General features: G+C 42.0%; 1 protein-coding gene across 1 annotated transcript in view; it reads right to left on the reverse strand.

Annotated features, from left to right (window-relative positions):
* Nucleotides 1–647: 647 nt before the first annotated feature.
* LOC123764519 (complex I assembly factor ACAD9, mitochondrial) overlaps nucleotides 648–17,148 on the reverse strand; it is a 40,376-nt gene continuing 23,875 nt past the window's right edge. The window contains exons 8-12 of the mRNA XM_045752432.2: nucleotides 16,233–16,444; nucleotides 11,816–11,984; nucleotides 9,132–9,371; nucleotides 6,691–6,830; nucleotides 648–1,531 (exon numbers count right to left, since the gene is read on the reverse strand). Of these exons, the coding sequence (XP_045608388.1) occupies nucleotides 1,355–1,531; nucleotides 6,691–6,830; nucleotides 9,132–9,371; nucleotides 11,816–11,984; nucleotides 16,233–16,444 (938 nt within the window). The 3' untranslated portion in view covers nucleotides 648–1,354. The remainder of the gene's footprint in view (nucleotides 1,532–6,690; nucleotides 6,831–9,131; nucleotides 9,372–11,815; nucleotides 11,985–16,232; nucleotides 16,445–17,148) is intronic.

Here is a 17,148-nt window from a genome sequence, read left to right on the forward strand (position 1 = left end):
GAGGTTGAAGTCAACATCGAACTTCCTTTGGGGCTCCAGCTCCGGATGTTTCCTCGAGGTTGACTCCTGAAGTCCGTCCCAAAAGTGGGTATGGCCGTGAGGCAGCAGAAGTTTGAGATCAGTGTTTTCCTTCCCCCTAGATGAGCTGCCTTTCCAGGCTGTTGAGTCCCATCTACCCAGAGCAGCTGGTTGAAGGCGCCAGAGGCAAGAGCTCATGCACGAGGACGATGACCTGAAGGGCCGCCCCTGGTACTAATACTGCAGCAGGCTGGTAGCCTTGCTGCGGGCCCTGCAGAACCTCCTATGGAAGGACTGGGAGTCCTATAGAGACTACAACACAAATATTATTATTACAATATTAATATTATAATAATATATAATTATTGTTTCTGCTGAGCTGAGTTGCTGAGAGAGCAACTATTGCATATAATAATGATGCAATTTTATATTGCAGTATAGTAACATTTGCACCAATAACTGCATTCACATACAGTAGTAACCATAAAACGTTAGCAGGATATTTTTCATACTTAAGGTATATCCACAGAGCTAATATATACATATTAGCATAGTATGTGTAAAACATAGGCAATAATAATTTAAATCAACGTATGACGATAACCACACTATGAGGGTTAATAAAGGGCTTTTCAATGTATTACTTCCATAGATTATTGATGGTACCTGATCATACACACATTGGATCTAATGTTGGAAAAAACTTGAGTTCCAGACCTGACAATGGTCCTGAACAAGTGGCTCAAGAATACTGTGGTGTCTACACCACACAAAAACTATTACTATTATTTTACTGCCAGAAAACCTAGCAAATAGAAGCTATTGTATACAGTGTCACTTGTTAATGGCAACCATTTAATAAAGATAATATAATAAACTCTTAGTATATATTATGCAGTAACAATGAAGGGAGAGGAAATTAGTAATACTGAATATTTTCTATTAAATACCACTTTCTCTTTAAATTACACTTGAACCCTTTGTGGATACACTTGTTCTCATATACAAGTGTGTGAAATACTTGCAAGTAGTCATAAAGTAGGATACTCCCAGCATAGTTACTAATTTCACAGTCATGTCAGGTTACACAGACTGGAATCCTCCTTTCTACAGAGTAATGCAATACAGTGTTATAACCACATTATTTTCTTACAAATTCAATTTATTTACACTTCATCTAGTATTTACATGTAATAAAATGTTAAAACGTCAAATTATGTTTTTATATACTGTAACTAGATTACTCAAAAGTCTGGATAGTAGTTTAAAAATAATTTAGCCAACACAAAATTTTTACATATCTACTTAAAACTGTTTCATCAGTTATAGTCTCCTATCACCAGAAGACGCGCGTCAAAGGGTGCTCGGCAGCATATCCTTTATTTTCAATCATAGTGTCGGCAATTTTGATATAAATGTTGTCATTATTGAGGCGTGGGCCATCTTCAATGTCCTTCACCATTTTCTTGACACGAGCAGAAGCCTCATCACAAAATGTCAAGGCAAGTTGCACCTGTAATGACACATATTTAATTAACAAAAATGGGGATGGTATACATTAAGTGCAAATTATCACCATCACCACCACTCCATTTTCACCTTTAATTGTGCAATGAAACAGTGATTATATGCTCAGTAGGATCACAGGAAATGCTAGCACAACATAAGTAGTAGTAGGCATCCATCAGTCTCAGGAGACTATGGAGTTGCGCTCTGGTGTCGGCCTGGTCTGGAGTGGCCTCTCCAGAGCGCAAAGCCAGGGTAGGTTGATTCGGGGAAGAAGCTGTTACCCAGGCAGCAGGTCCCCTCCTCTCCACGGCGCTGAAAGTCTCCAATGGAAAGGCATACGCCAATACGATTGGTTCCAGCGCCGTCGCAGGAACTGTGAGTTACATAAGTAGTAATTGTCATAGTCTTATCATGAAAAAATGTATCGAGTCAAGTTCAAGCCATCACCAGGGACCAAACTCTTCTAACACAGTAGGGAGCAATACCCTCAACACCATCTACAAATGCTAACTGATTGATTGATGAAGATTAAGCCACCCAAGAGGTGGCACGGGCATGAATAGCCCGTAAAAAATGCTAATTAGCAGAACAATGAACTCATCAGTCTAAAATTAACACTATTCTACACTTATTTTATCATAAATAAATCATGTGGAAAGTTACACATCAGAAGATTATATAGAACCAATCTGTGTGTTAGAATATGCAAAAGTTCCTAGATATTCAGGATGATATTTAAGTAAAAAATGACAAAAATAGTGGTATCAAAGAAATCTGGTTCACAAAAGGATTTTATTGAGGAACAAATGCCTTGAAGAAACAATAGGAAAAAATGTGAAAATCAAGGACATTCTATGAGGAAGTACAAGTTAGGGGAACAAAGCCATTATAGTCCTTTATAACAAGAAATGCATCGTTTTAGAGGACTATAACAAGGTGTAGTCCTCTGGTCCATAAGTTAATTATGTGTGGCCAATATGTCACCTAGGCAGCAAAATTTCTCACTTCCTGTTTCTGTGGTAGGAGGAAGGCCATGGGGATAGGTCATGATTACTATAATGAATAAATTACATGCTACCAATATCGATGGTTTTTGATTGTACTGTATTTAGAATGACTGGATATGGATTAGACTATGGTATTAGCTTCTGGGAGATACGATTGGAACAAACTACTACTTTAGTGTCAGCATTCGCATGGTCACTAGAGGTAATGGTGAAGGAAATGCAGCAAAACTTTATTTTCTTACATATGCTGGAGCTGGTCGGCTGAGCGGACAGCACGCGGGACTTGTGATCCTGTGGTCCTGGGTTCGATCCCAGGCGCCAGCGAGAAACAATGGGCAGAGTTTCTTTCACCCTATGCCCCTGTTACCTAGCAGTAAAATAGGTACCTGGGTGTTAGTCAGTTGTCACGGGCTGCTTCCTGGGGGTGGAGGCCTGGTCGAGGACCGGGCCGCGGGGACACTAAAAAAGCCCTGAAATCATCTCAAGATAACCTCAAGATGCTAAAGATGAGAAACAACCATTGCTGGATCTTGATTACTACAGAATACGAAGGGTTAACAGACTCCAGGGCCATAAGAGCACTGCAGAAATCACAATAACAAATAAATGTTTCCATAAAAAAGGTAACTGTCTGTGAGCATATTAAATTGCAGGAAGTTCTGCTGCTCTGCTTTGTATGTAATAATGTGCCTCTTTTTGGTAGAACCCCAGTGGCTCCCTGAAGGTATCTATACTAAAGTCACATCAGTAAAAGTTTTGTTTGGCCTACTGGCGACCAAAGCCAGATCCTGGCCCCACCCCTCACAGAAGCAAAGAGTGAGTGACAATTCACCACCCCACTGGGAAAGTATCCTTGAGGTCATCTCGAGATGATTTCGGGGCTTTTAGTGTCCCCGCGGCCCGGTACTCGACCAGGCCTCCACCCCCAGGAAGCAGCCTGTGACAGCTGACTAACACCCAGGTACCTATTTTACTGCTAGGTAACAGGGGCATAGGGTGAAAGAAACTCTGCCCATTGTTTCTCGCCGGCGCCTGGGATTGAACCCAGGACCACAGGATCACAAGTCCCGCGTGCTGTCCGCTCGGCCGACCAGCTCCCTGAAAGTCAGCAATGCTTTATGACAACTGGAAGGTTCACAAAAATTGCCGCCAGAACCCTGTTAGTACAGCAAAACCCAAAATCAAATATCAGTTGAGGACATATTAAAAAAGACCATGGCCAAAGCAAAGTACTGCATTTGCAAACACCAAGAGCATGAGGGTTATGGCAATGAACCACTGGGGAGATGAAGCACAGAGCCCGAAGGAAATAGAGTCCTCTGCAGGACACATCACACAGCTGCTAGCTCCCAAACTGCTCAAATGTGCCCAAAATAAAAGAAAGTGACCTGGGTGACCTGCATAACCTGGGAAGCACTGATCACCATGCCCCAATCTGGAGCCAAGTTGTTTGTAAACACATTGAGAGATGGGGCAGGATGGTGCCATGAGAACTAACCCTGAAAAACCTGAAGAGAAAGCTGGCAAAGCAAGAGCTGACAGAGGGTGGATGGGAGTCAAACCTGTGGTCCCATGAGCGGTGAAATGGGCAGAACCAGAGACGCTGGTACAATGCCCAGAAGCCAAACCCTGCCCAGCAGGGAAGCTTGAGAAATGGAGCAGAGGTAGTAATGACTCTAAACGCAAGCTACAGTGGCTCCGCCAGTGTCACACAATATGAGGCGATAATATTTGGCATAAGATGCAAATAAAAAACAGCCATGAAAGAAGGTTAGGCATTCAAGGCATTTTGATTAATCGGATATCTGGAGTTTGTTCGTAGTGCTTAGAACCCAAAATTGGTGGCGTTAGTGATTTCTACCTGGATAAAGTCCGTGGCTCCTCTTTCCCTTTCAGGTGTCATTTAGCCTGCTTCTGGTCTTCCCCAAGGTCTTTTTCATTGATGGATCTGGTCTCTTAAGTATGGGTCTATCTTGGCTTATTGGCTGCAATGTGAGGCTCTGGATCCATCCTGGCTGGTTGACATCCACCTCTTTTCCTTGGGGGGCTTTTGGAGGCTTGGCAAGGGTTCTGTCAGACACCCATGCCCGATTGGTGTTGTGTCCAACATTCCTCGGGAAGGTTATCTCGCTTCTGTCCCATTTCTACAGAGTGGACAGTCGACAATGTCCTCCTATTGGATCTGCAAGACACTCGATTGCCCCAAGATGGAGAACCTCATGTCAGTGTGGAATAGGTGCTTTTCCTCCAATGTGGTTCCATTCTCCGATCGTGAGGCTCTTGCAGTGGACACCTTTACCAGCCCAACCTTAGTTCAGTGTTTTTAGCCCAATGTACAAAACTGGGCATTTTTCCTGTACCTCCGCCTCTTTCAGCAGATCAGCCCGACAATGTACTTTGCTGGTTCAATCTTCTCCTCTGCTCGACACATCTGTAGTTTTTGAAGCGTGTTTATTGTCTTTTGTATGGTGAACAGGTGGTTTGTTTGTTGGTGTCCCATTTATGTCTTTTCTTAAGGTGACAGTACGAGATTGCTTGGTGCTTGTTTCCCCACTATCTGATTCTTCGTCATCTTTCCTCAGTTTCAGTGAAGGCTGTCTTGTCCTTTCTTTCTTGGTTGTTTCTAGATCAGTATATCATGCCTTATACTGTCACCTCTTATAGCTCAGCACCGTTGCCTGCATTCGACATCAACTCTTTCTGTGCCATTTCAAAGTTCTCTCGTGCCTTTTTTTTTTTTTTTTTTTTTTTTTTTTTTACTTTTGGTGAACTCATGCTTCTAAGTCAGCCTGGTCTCTTGATCAGGAGTTGGTCTTCCTCTCCTTCACTACATTTTGTGGTTCTTCTTGGACTCATGATATCTTTTTCAAAGCTGTGTTTTTCATGGCTGTCGTCTCCAGCCATAGGGCTGGGAGCTACAGGCTCTTCTCCAGAGGCGGGTTTTGTTAGTTCGGTCCTGGTGGGCATTTGCAGCCTTCTGCTTCTCTGGCAAAGAATGAGTCAGCTAGCTTTTTGAGGGGTCCGCTGGTGATCAATGCTTGGTTGGTCTGGCTGGGGGTCAATGTGGCACGACTGTGCTTTGGTTTTCGTGGGTTCTCTTCCTTCCTTCCTGTTCCGGAGTTCAGGTCTCCTGGGTCATCTGCTGGCTCCTTTGGTTTGGTCTGTTGTCTTGTTTTTGAGTTAGGGCACATGGTGTCCGCCTCCCTGGTCCTTTCCTCTTTTCCTTATCTTTCGTGAGGTAGCTCCGGGGAGTCGACGGGGCTCTCCCCCCAAGAAAACCAGCGTAGAGTGTAATGAAACACCATTTTCTGGGTGAGACCCGGACGCTTCCTGGCATTCCTCCCTCCCTCCAGTCGGCAGTGTTTTTGCGTGTTTTTAACATCCAGCCTAAGAACTGGAGGTTGGATCACTGATGCAGAGGGGAGGCAGATGGCGGCGCAGAGATGTGATGACATCATGCTAGTTGCTAGTTTTCATTTGGGGAGTTCTGTCTATTCGTACGGCTTTCAGTAGCAATGTTTTCACCAGAATAGGGGGGTCTGTTTTGAAGCACCTAGCTTTCTGGGTCCCAGACCTGGTTGATATCAGACACAGAATGCTTTCAATCACACGAGGGCTTCTATAAGTCATTGCTCCTTGTGCCTTTCTGAGGGGGCCAGGTTCTGGCTCTTGTCCCTGATAAGCAAGAACTCCATGCACTTTGACTGATGCCAGAAAGCTAATAGTAACATATCAGCCTGGATGGCTCGGGGAGCCGATGGGGCTCCTCCCAGAAAAATTGGGTAAACTAATTTTATTATAAACTTACAATCATTTCTGCATAAAGTATTTTATTTAATTACATTCAATACTCAATTTTTATTTCATTTGATGGACATTGATACTCCTAAAAATAAAGAGCAATGGCATTCTGGTTTCCACTGCTGCAATCTATGAATGATTATAAAAAACACAATTTAAAGCCCTAGAATTCTGGCAAGTGTTATAAGCATCATTAAACCAACTATAGTCCTAGGAGACTTCTTACTTCTCCATGTAATAGACCTGCTGTACTCTGTTGATGGATTACTAAGTGTCATACCATGTACAGACAGGTTCTCATCTGCTGTAAACAGGTCAGTTAAACAATACATTTATCAATTTTCACACAACTAACCTCATGCGAAGAATTTGCAATGCCTATGCAGTACGAACGTGATGCACGCGCCAGCACAGCAGTCATGCCATAAATATCAATGGCACAGTTGGCCAGACGAGCCAATTCCATCTGATTCTTGGGATCAGTTACTTTCATCCCTAAAATATAAAAATAATACACATTTGTTATTAAAAGTATAGTTCCAGGAATGTCTCAAGTTACAAATCAACAACAGAGGTGTTCAAATAGTAAGTTAAGATCAATAACCATAGATATTCATTCCAATGGAGGCCAATTTTCAAAACCAGCTTGATTATCTTAAGATTCTTGATCTTGAGGTTATCTTGTGGGCCGAGCTGAGAAGCAGCAGAAAGATACTGCAAACACCCAGAGAAATGAACCCTGAAAAAGGGACCAAGGCAATAGGAATCCCCCCCCCCAAAAAAAAGAAGCTACTGATGCAGAACCAGCAGTACAAGAAAAACTGCAAAACTGCTACCAAACACAATACAAGATGCACATGTGGCTGACTCAACCAGTCATCAAGGACCAGGTGACCCCTTCAAAAGCCAACCGACTCCAACTGCGTCAGAAAAGGAGCTGGCAGCATACAAACAAACCATCTGTCAGGGTCGAAGGACAGAAGCCTTGGTGCCAGAAGAGACCAGGAAGTTTGCCCATCTGACGACCGGAAGCAAGAGAGACCGAAACAACACCTGAAACAAACAAACCCAGCAGTGGTTTTTGACTCGCTGACTTTCTGGTTGCCTTCCCCGGTGAGGTGGTGAAAAATAGTCACCTCTCCCTGTGTCTCTATGAAGGGACCAGGTGATGTCATTGGTACCGGCATGTCCTATAGATCTCCACAACTGATGTGCCCAAGTAGATGGTACCATTTCAGCTAAAAGCTTCAGAAAGTCAGGTTTTTAGTTTAATTCACTTATTATGCACCCCATACCCATCCTGTGGGAGGTAGTGGAAACGGTTGCAGAGGCACATAATCTGCTCAGGGACTTTTGTGCCTCTGTTACCCTTTTCACTATTGCCCACAGGATGACTATGGGGTGCATAATAAATAAACTTATTAAACTAAAAAACTGGGGGAACTTACTTGTGGCACCCTGAAGCCATACACTGAGAAAAGTCTGCTAGCCAGGAGGACTCTGGAACCTCATAATGCAGCCTCTTATGAGTCTGGGTCACTAAGGCCCAAATTCAAAAGAGGCAGGGTCCATCATAGAATCAAACTATGGATCTCATAGGACAGGCTTGGAGAGATCTGCCCAAGTCATCAAATGGAAGAACATGAGAGGAAGGGAATCTCTGGAAGGACATATCTGGCAGGATAAGAGGCATGCAGAAACGAACCCTAGGGGAGCTGCATTTAGGTCAAACTTGTACAAGGAGAGGAGGAATATAAAAAACCACAGCACACAGACCACTGATGGTGGCACACCACAGACCACTGATGGTGGCACACCACAGACCACTGATGGTGGGCAAAATGAACCGGTAAAGCATTAGCTGCCTGATGTACTTGAATATGGTCAGGTAGGTTCATTAAGAAGAGCCACATGGGGAAAGCAAACACCACAGCTCTGGGTCGTAGAAGTCACAAACCCAACAGGCTTAGCAGAGGCAGAGAGAATGATCGTCACCCAGTGGCACGGACAACGAACAGCCCTCAAACTCTCACAAGGTGAGAGTGGATTCATTGGGGATATCTAAGGGTCACACTGAACCCAAAGGGGATTTCTAGGGCATGAAAGGTAAACAAGTAGGACACGCAGGCACTATGGATGCTGGCCAGATATTACATAATAAGCCTAAACAACCTAGGTAACATGGCTCTGAAAGCTGACTTCAGAGTGCCATGTGAACATGCGAACTAAAGCACCAGTGTGCCTCAACTACCCAATGCTCGCTCCCAACCCGGGGCTTAGATAGAGGGGCAGCAAAACCCTTGACACACCCAGGAAGAGAGCCCCACCCTAGTGGACAGACCTAAGAGTGAACTCCCAAACACACCAGAGAAGAACGTATTGTCATTGCAGGGCCAACACTAGAGAGCACTCAGGACAGGGAGCCATGAGCACATGCTCCAAGCACACTACAAGCACACCAAGAAAATTCATACTGCTGCTGCAACAAAAGACGTATATTGGACACCAACAATTCAGTCATCAGCATGCCATACAGATGGTGGTTAACCCATGTCAGAAACTTGAGATGCATAGACAAGTGGAGTAGGTTAAACTAGCAAGGTAGGTCACTGGTCCTACCTTGAAATAGCAGAGCACATGCACCTGAGAGCCACAACAGACAAATCTATCCCAACCTTTCACCAAATTGATGATGTACTCATAGTATTGTGCAGTGCAGAAAACTATGTGCTGTAATTCATCATGTTAACAATATTCTTGCATTAAACTTATTGTAACGTGATAATTTACACTTACCGTGTCTGGCTAACACTGTCTCCACACTGTATTGGAAGCGCTTCACAGAGTACTCAAGAACATCAGCTCCTGGTTTTAGTGTCGGGTGAACGTAACTTGCCAATTCTAAATCCAGTTTGGGATAATCTTTTTGTTGTCGATATTTCTCGATGACCTTCGTGAATATAAAACCAGGATTCATTACAGGATTACGCAGCTTTCGAACCATCTCACGCAGCTCAAGTCCCGCATGATGCAATCCTGAAAAATATGTGAACATAGGGTAATATGATACACTATACATTACTATATATATCACTGCATGCATGCAATTTTATTTATATATATATTATATACACACACACACACACACACACACACACACATATATATACACACACATACACACACACACACACACACACACAAAGGTGAAAGCAAAGGTGGAGTGTGTTGATAACGCAGTGTGGGAGTGGTGCAAATAGAGATGTGAGGTGACGAAGAAGCCAGTGGCAGGTTGGCTGCTCGTGGAAAAGGCGCGTGAATTTCACCAAGCAATAAAAATTACACGAAAGTGTGTATACAGTGATGGATGGCTCAGAAGCTTTAAAACCCGTCATGGCATTAGGTTCATTAAAGTGCATGGTGAAAGACAATCTGCTGATATTGTTGGTGCTGATGAGTATGTAAGTAAATTTGCGGAGATGGTACAGGAACAAAATTTATCTCCAGAGCAAATTTATAATGCTGATGAGACAGGTTTGTACTGGCGTATGCTTCCCACAGACACGATGGATCATAGTGGTGAGGACGATCCTTCAGGTGGTTATAAACAGAACAAACAGAGAATTTCTTCGAACAAATTCACAAGGGCCGTGACGAGGATTCGAACCTGCGTCCGAGAGCATCCCAGACGCTGCCTTAATCGACTTAGCTACGACATGGAATTTGTTTCCACGTCGTGGATTGTGGATTTGTTCATTTGATGCATCACGCAATTGTGATTTCGGTGTGTAATGAAGTAAGGGCGAAGAGGGAGAACGGCCTATTGACATAGCTCGAGTGCATAGGGGGAGTTGTGTAAAACCCTGGTTTGTGCCTCGGAGAGGCTGCAGGATCCAGTAAGTTCAGTAGAACTTCGGTTTCAACTCCTTTTCCATGTCGTAGCTCAGTCGATTAAGGTAGCGTCTAGGATGCTCTCGGACACAGGTTCGAATCCTCGTCATGGCCCTTGTGGATTTGTTCATTTGATGCATCACGCAATTGTGATTTCTGTGTGTAGTGTAGAGAATTTCTTTGTTGTGCTGTGAAAATGCAGCTGGCATGCACAAATTAAAATTACTTGTGATTGGAATTAGTAAAAAACCCAGGGCTTTAAAGTCAGCCAGGTGCCTCCTTGTGATTTATAAGGACCAGCCAAGTGCGTGGATGTCTTGAGTAATATTTGTAGAGTGGTTTAATAAGAACTTTGTACCCGAGGTTAAGGAGCACCTGAAAAGTGTTGGTCTCCCACAAAACAGCAAAGTTGTGCTGCTGATAGATAACAGTTCAACGCATCCACGAGGTGATGAGCTAGTAAATGGCAATATTATTGGAACATTCTTGCCACCCATACAACTTCAGTGATCCAACCCATGGATCAAGGAATAATTAAGAGCCTTAAACACCACCACAAGAGGATGTTTGCCAGACGTCTTAATAATCAGCTAGGAACAATTAAGGACTTTTATATAGTCTTCATAATAAAAGTCAGCTATCTGGACTATTGCTAGTGCATGGGATGAGGTAAAGCAGACAACACTAAGAAATGGTTGGAAAAAACTTTGGCCCACGTCAAGTCTGTTTCCCGAGGAAGATGACATGTCAGATTTTGAAGGATTTGCGGTGAAGTAAGTTAGCGAGAGGAAAATATTAAGAGAGGAACTCCTAGCCTATGTCAAGGGGGATTAAATCTCCTGAGCCGAGAGCAGAAGTGGTGACTGAAACAATAGATGACATAGATAGGTGGATAGATTTTGATGATGAAGCCCAAAACAATCGAAACATGATTGATGATGGAATTATAGAATTAGAATGTACAGAAAAAAAGCCAGAAGAGTGCAAGGAAGAAGATGGAGATGAAAAGGAAGAGGATGAAGAAACGTTAAAGGAAAAATGTAATATGGGAAAAGTTCAGAAAAATTTTGAAGACATTCTGGCATTTATAGACACGAGTTACAGTGAGTTTGAAACTAGGGACATGATGAGTCAGTACAATTTGTATATGAAGTTTTTAAAAACAAGAGCCAAGGGAATGAAACAAATGTCAATTAAAGAGTCTTTTGCAATAGCTTCCAAGAAAGCTGACATTGCATCACCTGCACCTGACTCATCGCATGTTGACCCAGTCAACCCAACAACTTCAGTCTACCCAACACCATCAACATCCACCACCACCTCTTCCATGTAAATAACTATGCTTCATCAACATCTTTCATCAACATAAGCGGATCAGGACTTCAATTACCGGCGAGTACAAACAAAATACGGTAGCATTTACGCTATGAACCTGTCGATTTTTTCCCCTAGAGTTTTTCATGGATGTTTCTATTTTTTTTCTCCATTTCTCGTATACGAACTTACATGTTAACCGACGGGTCTCGTCCCCAAGGGGTTCGGAAACCAAGTGGTGCTCTGTACCTGTATAATATATAATGGACTCTTACCAGTTAGAGCTATAAACAGCCGAAGAATTTCATTTGTTCCCTCAAAGATTAAGAGAATGCGAGAGTCACGGAGGTAACGTTCAAACGGGTAAGATTTCATGTAGCCAAGGCCACCCAAAATCTGCAGACACTCAGACCCCCATTGCCATACAGCCTCAGAGCTGAACACCTAAAAAAGGAAAATAAATCATATCTTTTAGAATTACTGAAATTGTCATCTAACACAATCTGTATTAATATAATTTATTTCTCACGAAAATGCAGTATTCAGACCCATAAATAGATAAGCCACTTCACTAGTGTCTAAAGAACTAATTAGAACTGTAATCCACAATCTTATTCTCATCCCAGAAACTCATTCCAACTCATACAATCATGTAAACCTATTCTAATTATTTAACACTTTTGTCCGGGCATGACGCAGCATTGCGTCATCCGTTTACTGTCGGTAATCTCGGGGATGACGCAGCATTGCGTCATCCACTAAAATAATTGCCAAAAATCAGGTTTTTATCCAATTCTTTTGGGACTGTTTGGTAACTGTTAACAAGCCGAATGCAATCTGTGACTACAATACAAACATGAAAGGTGTTGATCACTTTGACCAAATGATCAAATATTATCACTTCATAAGGAAAACTCACAAATGGACGAAGAAAATGACCACCTATTTTGTGCAAATGGCTATCTACAATGCTTATGTGATGTACAACTACTACACAAAAAATACTAAACTATAATACTACATATTCTAAAATACTAAATACTAAACATTTGTGGGCAGGAATTGGGAGTATAGCTGGAAGGTGTCTGGGCGCTCACTTGCGGTTAACGTGTGGCCCGTCTTCAACTCGTCGGCGGGTGGAGCGTGACCAGGTTTTTTATTTTATATGCTAATGTTCCTCTAGAGAATTCTATTGCGAACCCATTGATACCAAAATGAAAGACCTAGGACGAAAATTGAGGTAACCAGAGTGAACACATTTTATCGCTTTTGCTCGCTCCTGGGTAACTCGTTCGCACTTTCTCTGTTTGCTGCGGGTAATTAGCCGGGCTTTTGGAGTTTATATGCATTTAGTGCTGTAGATTATTCTATTGCGAACACAATGATACCAAATTTAATCTCGTAGGACTAGAATTAAGGTGACAAAGTTGGAGAGTATACACTTTTCAGAATTAACGCACGCTCCCGTGAAACTCTGGGACCCAAATCGCACAGTTGAGGGGTGGCACGCGGGGCATGCCAAAGTGTTAATTAAGAAAAAATGCACTACAGTACTGAAGAAATACAGAGCTAGTTAATGCCAAAAACCAGCATACCTTGAGGTTACCCTACATTGATTCTGGGGATCTAGGTCCCCACAGCTTGGTCTCTGACCAGGCTTCTGGTTGATGGTCTGGTCAATTGTAAACCTATGCGCTGGGAACATCCAGCACATAGGTTCAAACCCTCATCACAGCTCATACGAATTTTCTCAGTGATGCATCACGAGTGTGTGATTACTTTCAGTGCATTGAAAGAGGAGCTTCAAAAGGTATAACATTCCTAGATGACAAGAGCCAGAGTGCATGGGGGGAATTGTGTGAAACTCTGGTTTGGCTTAAGTTGAAACCTTAGGAATCCTAAAGGGTGCAGTAGTATCCTAGGTTGTAATCCTTCAACAATATTTTGGCATTGATGTCTAGAGCATGTACCCAGAACATAGGTTCGAACCCTCATTACGGCTCTTACAGATTTTCTCACTGGTGCATCACGATAGTGTGATTACTCTTAGTGTATTGAAAGAGGAGCATCAAAGGTATAACAGTCCTAGATGACGAAGCCAGAGTGCATGGGGAAATTGTGTGAAACTGGTTCGGTTTTAGTTGAAGCCTCAGGAATACTAGAGGGTGCAGTAGTACCCCAGATTGCAATTCTTTTACCAAGTCATGGCATAGTTGTCTAGAGCATGTGCTTGGGAACACCCAGCACATACATTCGAACCCTCGTCAAGGATCCTACAGATTTTCTCAATCCTAGAGTCATCAGTTCCAATCTACAGAAATGTTAACCGAGAAGACCCTCTAAATTAGACCTGAATCATTAACAAGTGTGGTAGTCAAAACTTTAGAAAAAGTTAAAACCAAATGAATAAAGTACCTGGAGTGAAATGATATAATAAGAGACAGTATGGGTATGACTGTGCAACAAATTATTTTATTACAGAGCCACAGAGATTTTACAGAAGAGAAATCGTTAGGTTGATTGCTTATCTGGACCAAAAAATGTACTTTCACAGAGTCCTTTTTATCTGAAAATCTGTTCTACACATTAGGCTGTTTTGGAAACGAACATGGTGGAGGGATGACAAAGAGACTGATAACATGGATGACAAATTTTCTAGCTACCAGAAAGATGAGGGCAGTAATCAGAGTCACTGTATTCGACTGGAAGTGTGTTACTAGCAGAGTACCACAGGGCTCAGTTCTTGCACCAGTAATGTTCATCATCTATACTGTATAAAGAATCAACCAGAAGGAATGCAGAATTATTTAAATATGTTTGCTGATGATGCTAAGCAACTAGGGAAGAGAGGGGCAATTGCCATCATGCCCTTCAAAATGACCTAGATAAAAATAGTGTATTGAGCACCATGTGGCAAACTGAATTCAATGTAAATAAATGCCATGTTATGGATTATGGAACAGGAGAAAATAGGCCACACAACCTACAAATTAGGTTATGTTGAAAAAAATGAAAGAACTCTAACAAAGAGAGATCTAGGGGAAATTCTGAATAGTATTGTCACCAGAGGAGCACAAAGAGCATTGTGTAATGAGCATATGCTATGCTTTCCAGTTTCAAAATCACTTTTAAATATATGGATGGTGAAATACTAAAACTGTTCACAACTTTTGAGACCAAAACCGAAATATGCAGCAGTTGTATGGTGCCCATACCTGAAAAAGCACAAACAAATTGGAAAAGGTGTAATGACATGCAACAAAATGGCTTTCAGAACTGAAAGACAAGAGCTATGAGGAGAGGCTAGGGATAATAAATATGCAAAAACTAAGTGAGAAGAAAAGAGAGAGGCAAAATGATTACGTACTAAATAGTAATGGAAATCGACAAAATTGTCAAAGAAGGCATCTTGAAACCTGGAACTGCAAAAACAAGAGATCATAGATTTAAGCTACAGAAACAAAGCTGCCAAAAAACATTGGAAAGTTCACTCTTGGAAACAGTGTGTTAGGCAGTTGAAACAAGTTAAGTGGAGAAGGTGGTGGATGCCAAAACTGTCAGTAGTTTCAAAGTGTCAAAGTACTGGGAGATGGGACACCATGAGCATAGCTCTGGTCCTATAACAGCACTTAGGTAATTACACACACACACACAAAAATGCAAGCACACAGCTAGCTACATCACCTCCCCATCAATAAAACTGTGGAGATAAAATCCAATATTCTACTTGGGTGTAAGATGACTCAAAAGGAGCCAACTTCAGAGGAGGAAACTGAAATTCTACAACATAGGTATCTTAAGTAGATCATGAAAAACACAGACCAGCCACCAGGGAAGGCAACCCTGGTGTATTGATGGAGCCAAGTAATCACGGGAACAATGAATGTGGGTGGAACTAAACAAAATCATGAAACAGGAACAGCTAACACAACTTTACAGAAGGGAACAGCTCTCAGGTTTCAGCAGAGAGGTGCAATTCAAACTACATCTGCCAAGTTAGGTAGGCTGCTGGCTGGAACCCCGGATGACCTGGGGCCAGATTCACGAAGCAGTTACGCAAGTACTTACGACCCTGTACATCTTTTCTCGATCTTTGGCGGCTTTGTTTACAATTATTAAACAGTTATGAGCTCCAATACACCAGGAGGCTGTTTATAACAATAACAACAGTTGATTGGGAAGTTTTCATGCTTGTAAATTGTTTAAAAAATGTAACCAAAGCCGTCAAAGATCGAGGAAAGATGTACACGTTCGTAAGTACTTGCGTAACTGCTTCGTGAATCTGGCCCCCTGGGTGGTTATCTAGTGGTGGTCGTGCACATCAAGGTTAGGAATGTTCCCAAGCACCAAGGATCGTTTGCTTTGGGGCTACTTTTTTCTTTCAATCGGTAACTTGTTTTGTTTCACCTAACTTTTCTGGCGAGCTTTTTTTATTTTTATTTTGGGCAAGTCACTGATTCCAAAGTTCCCTTTGCTTCGTAGAGCCTGATTCTGGTCTTGGCTTGCTTTAGGCCAGTGCAAGTCTCAGAGACCTGGCATGATTTTTAAAGCTCGACTAGTCTGGCAATTTAATGTTAAAAACACACTCTCAGCACTATATTAAAATTGAAGAAACAAATAAAAATACATGTAATGGTAGAAAGAAGGAAATAGGGCATAACTCTGGAACAGGAGCAGCAAAACATCTCTCACCTTAACAAGAGCTGCTTCCACTGAACAGTCAGCATTTTCTTGGCTGTCTAGGACTCCAGCCGTCAGGTATGCCATAGATTCCATGGCATAAGTGGCAACACTCATGCGTGCAAACTTTTCTTTTATTAATGCAAAATCCGAGAGGTGGGAACCAAACTGCTTTCGGGTTACAGCGTGCTCCATGGACCAACCTATCAATTTCTTCATAATCCCTGTAGCAAAATACAAGTTAATTGCATTAATACAGTAAATAAATATACTGTATTGTGAATACTATTTTGAATGCTTTCGTTATTAATGAATACAACGTGCTTGGGAACTCTTTTTTCATTGTAATCATCCTCCAGAAATATTGTTTCCACACTGAACAAAGTTTGAATTTGAACATTTAATAGGATGAACAAATGCTAGGAGACCACTCTGTAAAGGGATTTCACCACATCTAGTTTATTGAAACCTTATTCAATAGCCTTGAATAAGGCTATTGAATAAGCCTTGAAACCTTATTTTCAAAGGTATACCAGAGGGAACAAAGACCATGCCAACTCAAAATGAAAAACCATAGAAATTGATTTTGAATATACTCAAAGATTTTCCTCAAGATTAACTCTTTTCTTTCTCTAAGTAAATAATTAAAAATGTGATTGGAGACATTAAAGGTTACCACTTATACCCTAATATTTCCTATGCTCTATGGATGTATTTACCTGAGCAAAACTTTAATTTTAACTAATAATATGATGAACAACTACCAGGTGAACCTGACTAACAGAATTTCATCCTCATTGTCAACACTACTCAAGATCCAGCTTTGTTAATCTTATTTGTTAAAGGTAGGGCCATGACACCAAAGGAGTGCTAATGAAGTAGGCTCCTGAACTTTCCCACCGATCTGTGAACACTGTCCCAGCATTCT

Source organism: Procambarus clarkii, chromosome 79 (genome assembly GCF_040958095.1).
Source record: "Procambarus clarkii isolate CNS0578487 chromosome 79, FALCON_Pclarkii_2.0, whole genome shotgun sequence".
NCBI lineage: Eukaryota > Metazoa > Arthropoda > Malacostraca > Decapoda > Cambaridae > Procambarus > Procambarus clarkii.